The sequence below is a fragment of the Lepus europaeus genome, chromosome 1 (assembly GCF_033115175.1).
Source record: "Lepus europaeus isolate LE1 chromosome 1, mLepTim1.pri, whole genome shotgun sequence".
Taxonomy (NCBI): Eukaryota; Metazoa; Chordata; class Mammalia; order Lagomorpha; family Leporidae; genus Lepus; species Lepus europaeus.
This window is the reverse complement of record NC_084827.1, coordinates 19,637,440-19,654,014: the sequence shown is the minus strand read 5'-3', so window position 1 is coordinate 19,654,014 and position 16,575 is coordinate 19,637,440. Positions and strand designations below refer to the sequence as shown.

At 41.2% G+C, this 16,575-nt stretch overlaps 1 protein-coding gene across 3 annotated transcripts in view; it reads right to left on the bottom strand.

Moving 5' to 3' along the window:
* TNPO3 (transportin 3) overlaps positions 1 to 16,575 on the bottom strand; it is a 106,317-nt gene that overhangs the window by 71,352 nt on the left and 18,390 nt on the right. For 2 of the 3 annotated variants that reach the window (XM_062201994.1, XM_062202063.1), the window contains 2 exons: positions 1,529 to 1,729; positions 491 to 564 (listed from right to left, as the gene is read on the bottom strand). In XM_062201994.1, the coding sequence (XP_062057978.1) occupies positions 491 to 564; positions 1,529 to 1,729 (275 nt within the window). Of the gene's footprint in view, positions 1 to 490; positions 565 to 1,528; positions 1,730 to 12,811; positions 12,902 to 16,575 lie in introns of those variants that run through there. The other variant, XM_062202126.1, reaches the window with a different exon arrangement.

Here is a 16,575-nt window from a genome sequence, read left to right as displayed (position 1 = left end):
CTGCTTTCCCAGACACATCAGCAGGGAGCTGGATCACAAGTGGAGCAGCCATGACAAGAACTGGCACCCATATGAGATTCCAGCATTAAGGCGATGGCTTAACCTGCTACGTCACAATCCCAGTCCTAGAATAATATTGTCCCCCTGACAGAACGTATATTCATAACAACCTTTAATATAATTCTAAATACTATGAATATATTTTTTATAAAATTGTTGATATTCCAGTTAGTGGGAATAAGCCACAAGGCAATAAAAGACTGTTCATTTAATTCGAGGAGTGAGTGTGTAAATTATGAAGCCTTTTTATATGCCACATAACATACATATCTGTAAAACTTAAATGATTTTCTTTTACTCTAACAAATATTAACAATATATACTAACAGTTTTGGGAAACAGTCACATGTCTAACTACTGCCAACAAATTTCCCTGTGCAGGTTAGTGGTAATTCCAAATGCTGGTATGCAGTCAGTACAAATTACTTACTTTTCCACCAATGTTTGTACACATCCCTTCCAGGAAGGCATCTGTAGGGCAAGGTCTGCTATTGCTAAAGCCAGCTGAATAAGAAAAGAGATTAAACAAATGAATAGAACAGATGAACAGAAATAGGGTTACCATCCACGTTAACTGGAAAGCAAAGAAATTAAATGTCTTCCAAACAATAGGGCAACTAGACTAATATCCTCCTCTTTCTCTCACCCCTACAACCATATAAACAGATGGTTTAGAATACATAACTCTTCTGGACTAGCTATAAATTGCTGGGATTTAAAGAGTAACCTTTAAAAATTAAAACAACAACAACAAAAAAAGAACAGCAATGACAAAAGATATCAGAAAGAATATAGATTTTTCTCCAGGAACTATCAATACTAATTTTATTTGGCAACACCATAGAACTTCACAGACAGATACATTCTACCTTGCCAAAAGACCAGAGCTACTGACATTCAGATCCATTACTTAGTCCTTAAGTAATGGATCACCATTTCCTCCTCTTTATTTCTCATCTTTAAAAAGCCTTATGCAAAAGCTCCCTCTACCAGAGCACTTAGATGCCAGGTGGAGAACACATGTGAAAATGTAGTCATAAAAACTTCCAGTTTTCCTTTCTAGTGTATTTTTTCTCTAAAAGGAAAAGGCTAGATGTTCTAGCTCATCATTTCACTCCTGAAGTTTTTACCAGTCAACCAACCCAGGAAACATTCTTTAAAAAGGAAACTACACATACCTCTGCCCAGCATGATATAGAATTTTTACATCTACAATTTTAACAGCAGAGGGCATATAACATGCCTTTGAAATGTACACTTACCTTTCTCATTTTGATATCTGTTTGAAACCAAATGAACTTGAAAATACAAAAGATTAAAATTTACACTTTCTATCCACTTACAAGAATACAGTAATGTGTCTGTAATAAAGTTAATGTTACTTCATATGGCCCAGCATATCAATCAAAATAAACTTGATAAATCCAAATGGCTTACAAATTTCCCTAGGCAGGAGCACAGGATTTACCTGCGTTACAATGATAGGTGACAAGTCTTTCAAGTTCTGGATATGGGTTAGCAATGAGTCTCGTAAAGAGGCATGAGAGTCTGTAGGGAGCTCATAAAATGAGGTTTGAATCTTCATTTTCATAGTCTGTGCAGCAAAATAGCATGACTCCACATCCTGGCGGATCTGTAACAATTGGTCTGAAATTTCCCATGCATGAACCTGAAAGTTGATCAGACAAAGATGTCTTAAAGACTACTTTCTAAGTAATTTGAATTCCATATAACTGCAGCACATATAAATATAGATCAAAGTATAATGAAAGAAAAATCTGGCAAACTAAAGGAACTGCTAATTAAGCCAACACCTCAGACTGCACTGCTGTAGGCCCTGCTCAACAAAAATAGTCCCTAAAGTCTCTCTGATTCATTTTAAGATGGTATGAGGGCTATCACTTGAAGCAACACATATAATCATGCTGATTAGAATCATTAACTATATGAAAGTATGAATAAAAATATTCCACAGGTTTCTAATAAACCTAAATGTCACTATATAAAAGTCTAACTAACCCTAATCTATAGGTTGGCTGTTTCTTCTATTATTCATTAATAATAAACAAGCTTTGCTCATTCTGAGACTTGAATCTGGAAGCTGTTTTTAATATACACACAAATAGGAAGTGTATTTCATATTGGTCTTAGTAGGCCTAACTTTTCAATCTTTAGCTCCTGACAAAATAATAGAAAACTCTCTTGATTCAATGAATATTTCACATATTTCAATTACTTTATGATGTATCTATTTTAACCAAGTACCAAACACGCTACTAAAATAATTTCCATAGTATAAGCTAAACTTATCAATAGAAATGGTAAGAGCAAAAGCATAGGATTTGGTCACTGAAAGCTATTACAAAAGGGAGTCCTATTTTAAAAGTAATCTTGGGGTCAAAATCACACAGTACACAATAAGCAACAAACTAACGATTGATGAATTCAAATTAATTCTACACCAAAGTGCCTCTTCATGGGAGAAGGTTAAATGGACTAGCAACAACAACAAAAAGTCATTCTCAATTTAGGATTAGTCAGTTGTGAAGACAGATCACACAGATTGTTCTCGATTTTTTATGGAGATAAAGCATACTTCACAAGCACGTAATTATTCCAGATCTTTCCAAGTAGCAAGAAAAGATACAAAAAACAGGTAGAACAAATGGCTTATATAAGTTCCTAAAGTAACCTGAAAACAGAGAGCTTAAATTTTACTAACACAAATTTCATTTTTAATTAAATATTAAATTAGTAGACAGTAAACATGAAGCATTAACTTCTTTCTAGATATGGTGTATTTTGCTAATTTTTATACTTTTTGTCCCTAGCATATTGCCTCAAAAACACTCAACAAATGTTAACTGAATAATTAAAATACCAATTTTCCTCCCTCAAGTAAATTTTCCAGCCAGTTTTTAACCACTCATTATCTAACCAGTAACCAAAGCATATCTATAGTTTAATATGCTGTCACACAATGTTTTTTTGCTCAAACTATTTTTTAAATAGTAAAATGATTCTATAAAAGCTCTGACAGAACAATTAGCAAAACTAAATATAATGAACATTCACAATAAAACTGCATTATCCAGTCATCTCCAAGGGTATCTCTAAGAATCCCAAAACATAAGTGAATAAGAACAAAACAATGGTATCTGAAGGACTTGCTGTGGTTTCAACATCAGTAAAAGCAGAGGCCTCTGGGTATCTAATGGATTTAAAAGCAGTGGAACACCAAAAAAGCCAATGGGTAAACAATGTAAAGTAGAGGGGGCAACTTGAGAACTGCTGTTGAAACAGAAGCTTCTTCTTTTAAAAAACATACATACATACATATATATATATTATATGTATATATATATATATACATATAATATATGTATATATATGTAATTATATGTATATATATATATAATATGTATATATATGTAATTATATGTATATATATATATATATACATATAATATATATATATATTTGAAAGGCAGTTAGAGAGAGAGAATGAGAGACAAGAGAGAGAAATCTTCTATCCACTGGTTCACTCCCCCTAATGGCTGCAACAGCCAGGGCTGGGTCAGGAACCTGAACTACACTGAGGTCTCCCACATGGGTAGCAGGGGCCCAAGCATGCAGGCCATCGTCCACTGCTTTCCCAGGCACATTAGCAGGGAACTGGGTTGGAAATGGAATAGTACCATCTTAAATTGGTGGTCATACATGATACCAGCATTGCAAGTGACAGCGTAACTCAGTGCGCCACAAACGCTGGCCCCTGCAAGTGCTTTTCCCCAATCAAAAAAATGAATAAAAGAAGCCTACATGAGAACTGGAGACAGAACAGTTTAGCCTCTATAAAACCTTCAAACTGATAAAGTCAGGAAAGGCCCCAAACTGAGGAGCAACTGCTATCCACACAGAATGAGGAGGATAGAAGAAGCATAATGGAGATGCAGGAAGAAAAGGAGAGGGAAGCGAAGCTAGGAAATCTCAGAAATCAAACCGCTAAACGTATGAACACTACCTGCAAAGAGAAAAAGAAACTCTACAAAGTTATAAATATCATTAACCAAAGCCTTCTAAATGTTCGGAAAAAATAATTTTACACACACACACACAAATAAGTGATTGAGGCCAAACGCCATATATAGCTGGGGAGGGGGGATAATAAATAAAATAACACCCTATAAGCAAAGTAGGTCTGAAAACTCATATTTGAAAGCGAGCTTAAAGATACTATGAAAATGACACGAGATATGGTAGAACTGGAAAAGAAAAGTTTACATCTTAGGTAAAAGAAATCAAGAAAAAAATCACAGCAGAGATTAAACTAGAAAGAATTTCACAAGTGTGAGTAAACATAAAATATATAATCTATGTCTTTAGAGAAACAGAAGGTGAAAAGGAAAGTTTTGTTTGTTTGTTTTTGAATATTTATTTGACAGTTAGACAGTGAGAAAGAGAGAAAGGTCTTCCTTCTGTTGGTTCACTCCCCAAATGGCCGCTACAGCTGGCACTGCACCGATCCGAAGCCAGGAGCCAGGTGTTTCCTCCTGGTCTCCCATGAGGATGCAGGGGCCCAAGCACTTGGGCCATCCTCTACTGCACTCCCAGGCCACAGCAGAGAGCTGGACTGGAAGAGGAGCAACCGGGACAGAACCCGGCGTCCATATGGGATGCCAGCGCCGCAGGCGGAGGATTAACCAATTGAGCCACGGCGCCGGGTTCTGGCGCCGGGTTCTGTCCCCGGCCTCTGGAAAATTTTTTTTAATCATAAAAGAAATGAAGAAAGACAAACATTCAACAGAAAGTGACAAACCTTGAAGATAAGTAGAGAGGAGCTAACATATAGATAATAGGTGTCTGTAAAGAAAATAAGAAAACATAGAAAAAGAACAATTATTGGCCGGCGCCGCGGCTCACTAGGCTAATCCTCTGCCTTGCGGCGCCGGCACGCTGAGTTCTAGTCCCGGTCAGGGCACCGATCCTGTCCCGGTTGCCCCTCTTCCAGGCCAGCTCTCTGCTGTGGCCAGGGAGTGCAGTGGAGGATGGCCCAAGTGCTTGGGCCCTGCACCTGCATGGGAGACCAGGAGAAGCACCTGGCTCCTGCCAACAGATCAGCGCGGTGCGCTGGCCGCAGCGTGCCTACCACGGCGGCCATTGGAGGGTGAACCAATGGCAAAAGGAAGACCTTTCTCTCTCTCTCTCACTGTCCCCTCTGCCTGTCAAAAAAAAAAAAAGAAAGAAAAAGAACAATTATCAAGAACTACAATTCAACCATGAATATGTACAATTACTATGTGTCAGTTAAAACTATTTTAACCCTAAAATTCTTATTTTCATCTCATTTGAAAGTCAGAGACAGAGCCATATCCTCCATCTCTCTAAACACCTACTGCAACAGCCACAACTTAGCCAGGCTGGCATCTAGATAAAAATAAGTAACTTACAAGAAAAGATATTTGCTTATCATCTACTTTGACTTGAATACTTCATGGCAGAAGAAAAATAAAATAATATGCTGAAAATATGCTAAAAAAAGTTGGCGAAGATTTTATATACATTCAAACTGATTTTCAATTATTAAGGCCACAACTCTTACATGCAAGAATTCAGAGATTACAATTCCCAGTAATCCTTCCTAAACAAACCTGCTAAAAATGAGAAAGGGAAAGTTTCAAAAAGCTGACTAGAGAGATTGAGGCATAAACATAAGAATGGGTGGTAAATATTAAACATGTAGTTATAAATATTTGTAAACTACATTATAAACAAATACAACAAATATGTATTATAGAAAAACAAATATAACAAAGAGCAAATGAGGATTATAATAGTATTAGGATTAAAATAGTATGCAATGCTCATGTGCTCTGTAGGTCTGAGGCTATTATTGCATGTTAATGTGAGAAGAGCAACAACGTGATTAAGGGAGATTCTACTGCTATCACCCCCTTTGTCCTTGACAACCTGGATGCTCAGCACGGAAGAAAGGAAACAGAGACTAATATAGAGGGCCTTGACGAAAAATTCTTTTTTTATTTTTTATTTATTTGAAAGTCAAAGTTACACAGAGAGAGGAGAGAGAGAGAGAGAGAGAGAGAGAGTGAGTCTTCCATCCGCTGGTTCACTCCCCAATTGGCTTCAATGGCTGGAGCTGCGCCAATCCGAAGCCAGGAGCCAGGAGTTTCCTCCGGATCTCCCACGCGGGTGCAGGGGCCAAAGGACTTGGGCCATCTTCCAGTGCTTTCCCAGGCCAGAGCAGAGAGCTGGATCAGAAGTGGAGCAGCCGGGTCCCAAACCGGTGTCCATATGGGATACCGGCGCTTCAGGCCAGGGCATTAACCCACTGCGCCACAGTGCCAGCCCCAAGGAAAAAGTCCTGTAGTGCTGAATATCAATTAGAAATATCAATACAATACCCAGCCCAGCAACAGTTTGTAGGCCTCATGTCTACACTATGTTCTTTAAAATCAGTTTTGAACTGAGTGAAATCAGTGCTCCTTGAATAAACTGCTGATGCAAGGTCTGAACAAGTGAACACACAAGACAAGCCTGTGATACACCCTGTCATCCCAGATAGCATGAGAGCTTTCTAGAACAGTTATTTCAAAATTACTATGTCGTCAACTGAAAGAGGCTCTCACTGGCCAAAGTCAGGACAATTTAGGATTCAGCAAAGGATTAAAGTATCACATACACTAAAATCCATGCGAACACATAAAGGTAAGAAAAACTGGCCACAAGACACATTAACCATTATCATAGACAAAAACTCAATATCTTACAAGAGAAGAATCATTTATCTGATTTTCCTAACTAAACCATACCACTAAGTAACCAAACAATAGGCGAGAAAAGTCTCTTTCTAGAAATACTCTAACAGATTAGTAAAACAGAAATGACAGATTCACAGTATCATTTTGCAACCCACAATTAATGGATCTAAGTAAGCACTAAGAAACAACAGCTGAATACATCACCAAAAAGGAAGGGATATATAAAAGACTGCCACAAATTCAATGCTAATCCTACATGCCTACACTGGAGACTGGAATCTATTTCTCTTTCCCCTGAATCTGGTTTGGGCTTAGTAACCTGCTTAACTGATATACTATAGCAGAAATGACATTCCACGACTTTTAAGTTTAGGTCAGAAGAAGCTTTGGAGCACCTGCTTTGGTATCCTGAACAGTCCTCTGAGGAAAATCAATTACCTCCATCAAATGGATGCCTGATCATCCACAAAACCCTGGTTAAACCCTGACTACAAAGTTATGAGATAAAACTATTTTTAAGTCACATTTTGGGGTTTTTTGCTTCACAGTAGTAATCAGAAAAGACAAACAGATATTATGTGTCTACTAATGAAAAAACGAAATACCACAATGATAAGGGAATCAAACCTGTGACTCACCCAGTCTCTAGATCTGGCTGCTAATTTACAGAAAATACAGAACAGACCTGAGGTAGGAAGCTACAGGTAAAATGTCCCAGATTCCTAAACAAATCATCCTACAGGTTAAAACAGTCTCAAAAAGTGTATTAAAAAAAAGAAGCCTAGTATTGTAGCGCAGCAGCCTAAGCTGATCCATGCAAATGCCCACAGCCCACATTGGAGTGCCAGTTCCAGTTCCAGCTATTCTGTCTTCAGATTTAGCATACTGCTCAAGTGCCTGTGAAGGCAGTGAAAGACAGCCCAAGTCCTCCTGGGAGACCAGGAAGGAGTCACTCAGGAAATGAACCAGCAGTTGCAGGATCATTCTCTTTCTGCACCTCCCATCCCTCCCCCAGGCTCTGCCTTTCAAATAAATAAATAAATCTTTAATAAAACAAAACAGCAAGACTCAGCTACAAAGTACAGGAAAAGCTCACTGGGTGATAAAACTACAAAAAAGGAATTACTATAAAAGGACAGGAGTTACTTTCAAGGAAAGAAAAGCTGAGTTATGTCCAATGAGGCACCAGAAAGGCTTCTGGAAAGGCTAGTAAAGTTCTGTTTGCTGAACTTGGGTAGTGGCTACAAGGATATACACCTAGAATAATTCACTAAATCATACATTCGTATTATACGGTTTTCTGTATCTCCATTTAAAAAACAAACCAACAACACAACTCCAATATTGCCTATTAAACTTAACTAGTATGAAGACTTTCTGCCAACCGAAATCTGTCAACCCACCAAGTCAGAATGAACCCTTGTGAAAAAGTTCACTGAGGGGCGGGCACTGTGGCCTAGCAGGTTAAGCCTCTGCCTGCGTCCGTCCCTCCCTCCCTCTCTCTGTCTCTGTGTAACTCTGCGTTTCAAATAAATAAATAAATAGATAAGTCTTCATTAAAAAGTAAAAATAAATGGTAGAGTCTAGCAAAAAAAAAAAAAAATCAACTGCATAATCCTTATTTCTATCTCCCTAAAAGTTGAGAAATCAAAAATGAAAGGCAGAAACCTAGTGGTTAAGAAGCACACATACTGTGATGTAGCAGATATAGCCACCACCTGCAGTGCTGGTACCCCATATGGGTGCCAGCTGCTCCACTTCCAATCCACCTCTCTGCTATGGCCTGGGAAAGCAGAAGATGGTCCAAGTCCTTGGGCCCCTACACCCGCGTGGGAGATCTGAGAGAGCTCCTGGCTTCGGATCAGTGCAGCTCTGGCTGTTGAGACCAATAGGGGAGTGAAAGAACAGATGGAAGATCTCTCTATGTGTCTCCTTCTCTCTGTGTAACTCTTTCAAATAAATAAATCTTACAAAAAAAAAAATGCACACAGCTGCTAAGAAGCTAACTGGGACACCCACATCCCATATCAGAGTGTCAACTATGTAGGAAACCCAGATTGAGTTCTGGGCTCCTGGTTTTGGTTGGCCCAGCCCTAGCTATTGTGGGCAACTGGGGGTAGAGGGCATAACGGCGCTGATTTGTGTCCCAGCTGCTCCTCTTCCAACCCAGCTCCCTGCTAATGGCCTGGGAAAGCAGTGGAAGATGGCCCAAACAGTGGAAGAGACCTGAAAGAAGCTCCTAATTCTTGATAAGCTCAGTTCTGGTTGTTGCTGCCATTTGGGGATTGAACCAGTAGATGGAAGACCTTTCTCTTTTTCTCTCCCTCTCAGTCTATAACTCTACCTCTCAAATAAACAAACATTAAAAAAAAAAAAAAAAAAAAAAAAAAAAAAAAAGCTAGGGCAGCAATATGGCCTAGCAGGTAAAACTGCTACCTACAGTTCCAGCATCCCATATGGGCACCGGTTTAAGACCCAGCTGCTCCACTTTTTTTTTTTTTTGACAGGCAGAGTGGACAGTGAGAGAGAGAGACAGAGAGAAAGGAGGTCTTCCTTTTTCCGTTGGTTCACCCCCACAATGGCCGCTGCGCCAGTGCGCTACAGCCCGCGCACCGTGCTGATCTGAAGCCAGGAGCCAGGTGCTTCTCCTGGTCTCCCATGCGGGTGCAGGGCCCAAGCACTTGGGCCATCCTCCACTGCACTCCCGGGCCACAGCAGAGAGCTGGCCTGGAAGAGGAGCAACTGGGACAGAATCTGGCACACTGACCAGGACTAGAACCTGGGTACCGGCACCGCAGGCGGAGGATTAGCCTATTGAGCCGCGGCGCCAGCCCCCAGCTGCTCCACTTCCAATCTAGCTCTCTGCTATGGTCTGGGAAAGTATAAGATGGCCTAAGTACTTGGACCCCTGCACTAGCATGGGAAACCCAGAAGAAGCTCCTGGCTCCTGGCTTCAGATCGGTGTAGCCCCGGCCCTTATGGCCAATAGGGGAATGAACCAGAGGATAGAAGACCTCTCTTTCTCTCTCTGCCTCTCCTTCTCTCTCTGTGTAACTCTGAATTTCAAATAAATAAGTAAATCCTAAAAAAAGGAAATCTATTTTTCAAGCACCTTTAACCTCTCTAACTCCGCCTTTCAAATAAAAAAATCTTTAAAAAAAAATAACAAAAGGAAAAGAGAAAATGGATCAGGAACACTATAAAGGGCTGGTGTCATGGTGTAGCTAGTTAAGCTACAGCCTGCAATGTCAGCATCAGTTTTCCAGATTCCGAGTGGCCATTTGGGGAGTGAACCAGCAGATAGAAAATCAATCTCTCCTCTCTCCCCCATATCTTTATATCTCTCTTTTTTTTCTCTTTCTCTGACTCTGCCTTTCAATAAATAAATCTTTTGTTTTTTAAAAAAGGCACATACTTCAAAAATAATGTCCGAGAAATTTCCAAACTAAGAAAACCATCAAGCCATAGATTGAAGATGCTGTACAAACCCTAAGGACAGACAACCAGACCTAGATAGAAAAAAAGATGTTAACTGTTAGGTTTTTAGAATTTTACATGGCACAATAACATGATGAGGCAGCCAGTTAAGGCAAAAAAGACTTTTATTGTAAAAAGGACAGCACGGTGTGGGAAAGGAAGGTTGAAGCCCACCTGGACAGCAGGCAGGGTATCCGAAGGTGAGACTTCAGTGGGCCAGACCAGGCAATGGGCAGCAGCCTAGCCTATTTATACTGCTTTAAGGGAGGGCTCCATGCAGACATGCAGACGTGCAGAGACTCACGTCCAACTGCAATAGGTGGGTCTGAAAGTGCAGAAAGCCCCTAATTTACAATGTATGATCTTGTCAGTTTGGTATGTCCCAGGAAAGGCACTTGAAACAGTTGAAGCTTTGAACAATTATCAGGTTTGAGATTAACTATTTGTGCCCCATTTTACCATGGTTTTGGAATTAACTATTTGTGCCCCAACAGCCTAGAAAGTCCTAATAGTAATTACCTTTAAAGGAACAACAATTAGACTGATAGCTGCCTTCTCATTAGAAACAATGGGAACTAAAAATTTTACCTTCAAAGAACTGAAAGAAAATAATCGCCAATGGTTACTTTGTATGCAGAGAAAATATCTTGCTAAAATGCAACCAAAAAAAAAAATTTTTTTTTGACAGGCAGAGTGGACAGTGAGAGAGAGAGAGACAGAGAGAAAGGTCTTCCTTTCTCCGTTGGTTCACCCTCCAATGGCCGCTGCAGCCGGTGCGCTGCGGCCCGTGCATCGCGCTGATCTGAAGCCAGGAGCCAGGTGCTTCTCCTGGTCTCCCATGCGGGTGCAGGGCCCAAGCACTCGGGCCATCCTCCACTGCACTCCCGGACCACAGCAGAGAGCTGGCCTGGAAGAGGAGCAACCGGGACAGAATCCGGCACCCCGACCGGGACTAGAACCCGGGGTGCCGGTGCTGCAGGCGGAGGATTAGCCTATTGAGCCACAGCACCAGCCACAAAATAGACTTTTCAAGACATACCACCCCCAAAAGGGGTGTGCATCTGCAATAGATGCACAAAGGAGAAAATACTATAAATGGTGTTCTTTGAGGAGAAGATAATCTTGGATGGAAGCATGGAAATCAGGAGCAAATAAAGAGCAAAGGAAAAGCTAGATATCTGGGTACATGAATGCTGATTATATAAAGCAAAAAACATCTTGTATGATTTTTAAAATATATAAGAATAAAAATAATTAAATTTTATATTCACCTAAGATGTACAAAGATGGACAGAACACCACTTTCTAACAATAAACTCCAAACTCACTACAAATAAACTACAAAATAACTTTTCTTAAACACCTCAGAAAGCTGAGGTCCTCAGGCATCGGAGTAGACTGAAAGCTAAGGACAGAGCTCTCATGCAGACAGGAGGCAAGCAGGAGCTCACCTCCTGCAGAACACAGGAAAACATGCAGGGCACCAGGTAACCAGGTAGTAAAAAATTGATAAAGGCTCAGTGTGGGCTAGCATGAATATATGGAATCCCTGGGATTCACAGACACAAGGGAAGCTCAGGACCACCTGCAGGATCCTCTCTACAGATCTCCACTAGACCAAAGAATGTGGAGGGAGGGGTTGGGGTGGGGAATGGGTAGGGGAGGGCAGGAGACCACTGGAAACTGCCTTTGGTCGTGTAGTCCTAGGGAAGAGAAGCAACCACAACAGCAGAAAAAGACAGAAACCCTCTGCTGGCCCTTCCCTCCTACTGAACAAAAAGCCTTAGACTATGGGGCTGGGATAGTAAACCATGTCACCCCCTCAAGGCAGAGGTTAAGACCCACTGCTATTGCAGTAAGGGTAAAAGAAAAAAATACTCTGAGGGGATAGGCTACTACCAAAACCACCAGAGGTCTCCTATCACTAAGGGAAGAGCCCAAAAAAGCCTATTTTGCATAAGGCCTGCCAGAGTCAAGGCACAGCAAAAATGGCACAGGAAATCCAGATCACTGAGAAAGCTCTGCCTATGAGACAGCTGAAGACCAGCAGTTCCAGCAGGCCAACAGAGAGCGTGCCACTCCCACCAACCCCTCCCCCACAAAACAACACAAATTCTAAATTCAACCTCCTGAAAGCCAGAAATAAGGAGAAAATTCTGGAGGCAAGCAAAAGGACACATTAAACACAGAGGAACAAATATGTTACAGCAGACTTCTTGTCACAAACCAGGATGCCAACACACATATTAAAATGCAAAAACAAGTCAAATGAGAATCCTATAATCAATAAAATTACATATAATTACATACATTCTATAAAATGAAGGCACTCAATACGACAGATAACCCAATTTAAAAATGGGACAAAAGACTTGAATAGACATTTTACCAAAGAAGGTATATGAATGGCCAATAACATATGAAAAGATGATCAACGTAGTAAGCCATGAGGAAATGTAAATTAAAAACACAATGAGATATAACTTCATACCCACCAGGATGGCTATAATAAAAAAGACAGGTAATGACAAGTATTGGCAAGGATGTGAAAAAACAGGAACCTTCACATACTGCAGTCAGGATGTAAAATGGTGCAGCCATTTACATTTCCTGCGTCTGGAAAACAAGACGACGGAAGTTCCTTGAAAAGTTAAAAACAAGAGTCACCACATGACTCAGAAATTCCAGATACATGAATGTTCACTGCAGCAATATTCATAATAGCCAAAAAGTAGGAACAGTCCATCCAAATGTCCATTCACCAATGAATGGATAAAATGTGAGCTATCTTCGTACACAGCGTGCAATATTATTCAATCATAAAAAGGAATGAAGTACATTATACAACATGGATAAATCTTTAAAACATACTAGGGACCAGAGCTGTGGCATAGCAGATAAAGCCACTGACTGCAGTGCCAGGAACCCATATGGGCGCCAGTTCGAGTCCCAGCTGCTCCACTTCCAATCCAGCCCTCTGCCGTGGCCAGGGAAAGCAGAAGATGGCCCAAGTCCTTGGGGCCCCTGCACCCGCATGGGAGACCTCGAAAAAGCTCCTGGCTCCTGGTTTCGGATCGGCGCAGCTCCAGCTGTTGTGGCCAACTGGGGAGTGAACCAGCAGATGGAAGACTTCTCTCTCTCTGCCTCTCCTCCACTCTCTATGTAACTCTGATTTTCAAATAAATAAATAACTCTTCTAAAAAAATTATACTAAGGGGATTGGCGCTGTGGTGTAGTAGGTCAAGTCTCTGCCTGCAGTGCCAGCATCCCATATGGGTGCTGCTTCATGTCCCAGCTGCTCCTCTTCCAGTCCAGATTTCTGCTTATGGCCTGGGAAAGCAGTGGAAGATGGCCCAAATGCTTGGGCCCCTGCACCCACGTGAGACCAGGAAGAAGCTCCTGGCTCCTGGTTTCAGATCAGCCCACCTCCGGCTGTGCAGTCATTTGGGGAGTGAACCAGTGAATGGAAGACCTCTCTGTCTCTCTGTAACTCTGCTTCTCAATAAAAATCTTTTTAAAAACATTACACTAGGCCAAAAAGCCAATCATAAAGTACCATCAGCAGTATGATTCCATTTATATAAAATGTCCAGAATAGGCAAATCTTCAAAGACAGAAAGTAAATTAATGCTTGTCCAAGATTGGGGGATGGGACAGGAGTGGAGGGCAGGCCATGGGGTACAAGCCCCCTTTTAGGGTGATAAAAATGTTCTAAACTTGATTGTGGCGACAAATGCACAACTCTATGAATATACCAAAAATCACTGAACTGTATACTTTTTTTTTTTTTTTTTTTGGACAGGCAGAGTTAGACAGTGAGAGAGAGAGACAGAGAAAGGTCTTTCTTCCGTTGGTTCACCCCCCAAATGGCCGCTACAGCCGGCATGCTGAGCCGATCTGAAGCCAGGAGCCAGGTTCTTCTCCTGGTCTCCCATGTGGATGCAGGGACCCAAGCACTTGGGCCATCCTCCACTGCCTTCCTGGGCCACAGCAGAGAGCTGGACTGGAAGAGGAGCAACCAGGACAGAATCCAGTGCCCCAACCAGGACTAGAACCCGGAGTACCAGCGTCACAGGCAGAGGGTTACCTAGGGAGCTGCGGCGCTGGCTTTTTTTTTTTTTTTTTAAGATTTATTTTATTTATTTGAAAGACAGAGTTACAGAAAGAAGTAGAGACAGAGAGAGAGAGGTCTTCCATCCACTGGTTCACTCCCCCAGATGGCCACAACAGTTGGAGCTGCACCAATCCAAAGCCAGGAGCCAGGAGCTTCTTCCAAGTCTCCCATGCGGGTGCAGGGGCCCAAGGACTTGGACCATCTTCCACTACTTTCCCAGGCCATACAGAGAGCTGGATGGGAAGAGGAGCAGCCGGGTCTTGAACCAGCACCCATATGGGATGCCGGCACTTCAAGCCAGGGCTTTAACCCGCTGTGCCATAGTGCCAGCCCCAGACTGTTTACTTTCAATGGATGAACTGAATGTGAATTATATCTCACCTCTTTTTTTTTTTTTTAAATAGGCAAAAGTAATCTATGTTGATGGAAGTCAGAATAGTGCTTTTTGGGGAGAGAGAAACAATTTACTGGGAAGACATTTGGAAACAAGTAATAGATGTCCTATGCCTAATATTATTAGTGATTACTTAAATGTCCACATAAGTAAAATACCACTGAGCTCTGACTTCTGACTTCAGCTTCCCGAAATTGAAAGGCAGCAGTGATGGCTCAAGTAATTGGATTCTTATTACTCACAGGGAAGACCTGGATTGCATTCCTGACTGTAATCCCAGCCACTGCAGGCATCTGGAGAATGAAACAGCGGATGGGAACTTTCTCTCAGCCTCTCAAATAAATAAGTTGAATTTTTTAAAAAAAGGTAAAAAAAACTTACTTATATTTACATCTCCTAAAATGCATATATAAATCCTTTGGCTATTATAGTATATAATATATATATATAATTTTTATATACTTAATATATATACTTAATATATATTATATATATTATATATTATATATTATATATTATATATATTATATATTATATATAAGTATATATAATATATATACTTAATATATATACTTAAATAAAGTAGACATTTATGAAGCAAAATGGTAAGACATTAGAATCTCATAAGTGCATAACACCTCTTTGTTCTCCTAAACACTTAGCCCTTCCTTTTACTAGGTAGCCAAGATACCTACTGGATTGGAGAAACCTATCAGAATAGAATTCAAAATGGTTAGAGAGAAAGGGCAACAGAGAACAAGCAAATCAGTTATTTACAAATAACAACACCAAGGTTCCAAGAAGAAGAAACATTTTTCAGAGTCCTTATTTGCAGATCTTCACTGGCCTTCCCAGGATGGAGCCTTGATTTTGTTTTGTTTTAAATATGTTTCTTTTGTTTTAGTGACAAAACAATGATCAATATTTTTCCAATATCTGCTGGTTTTAAAGTTTCAGAAAAATTTCAGCATTGGGAATCAAAAACGACAAAAATGGGTGAGGGGGGGAAAGACAGCAATGTGGCACAGCAGGTTAAGCGACCCCTTGTGACTCCAGCATCCCATATCAGAGTCAGTTTGACTCCCCAGCTGCTTGGTGCCTGAGAAGGCAGCGAAGGATGGCCCAAGTACTTGGGTGCCTGCCACCCATGTGGAAGACCTAGATGGAGGAGTCGGCACTGTGGCACAGAGAGTTAACGCCCTGGCCTGAAGCACCGGCATTCCATATGGGCGCCGGTTCAAGTCCCGGCTGCTCCTCTTCCCATCCAGCTCTCTGCTATGGCCTAGGAAAGCAGTAGAAGATGGCCCAAGTCCTTGGGCCCCTGCACCTGCGTGGGAGACTTGGTAGAAGCTTCTGGCTCCTGGCTTGGGATTGGCGCAGCTCCAACTGTTATGGCCAATTGGGGAGTAAACCATTGGATGGAAGACCTCTCTCTCTCTTCTCTCTGTGTAACTCTGACTCTCAAGTAAAAAATAAATAAATCTTAAAAAAAAAAAAAAAAAGAGAGAGAGAGAGAGACCTAGACGGAGTTTCTGGCTCCTGGCTTCAGCTTGGCCCAGATCCAGGCCCAACCCATCAGTTGTGGCCATTTGGGGAGTGAATCAGCAGATGGAAGACCTCTGTCACACTGGTTTTCAGACAAATAAATAAATAGGGGCTGTGACACAAAAGGTTAAGCCTCTGCCTGCAGTTCTGGTATCCCATACGGATGCAGGTTTGAGTCCCATCTGACGGTTCAACTCCACAAATGC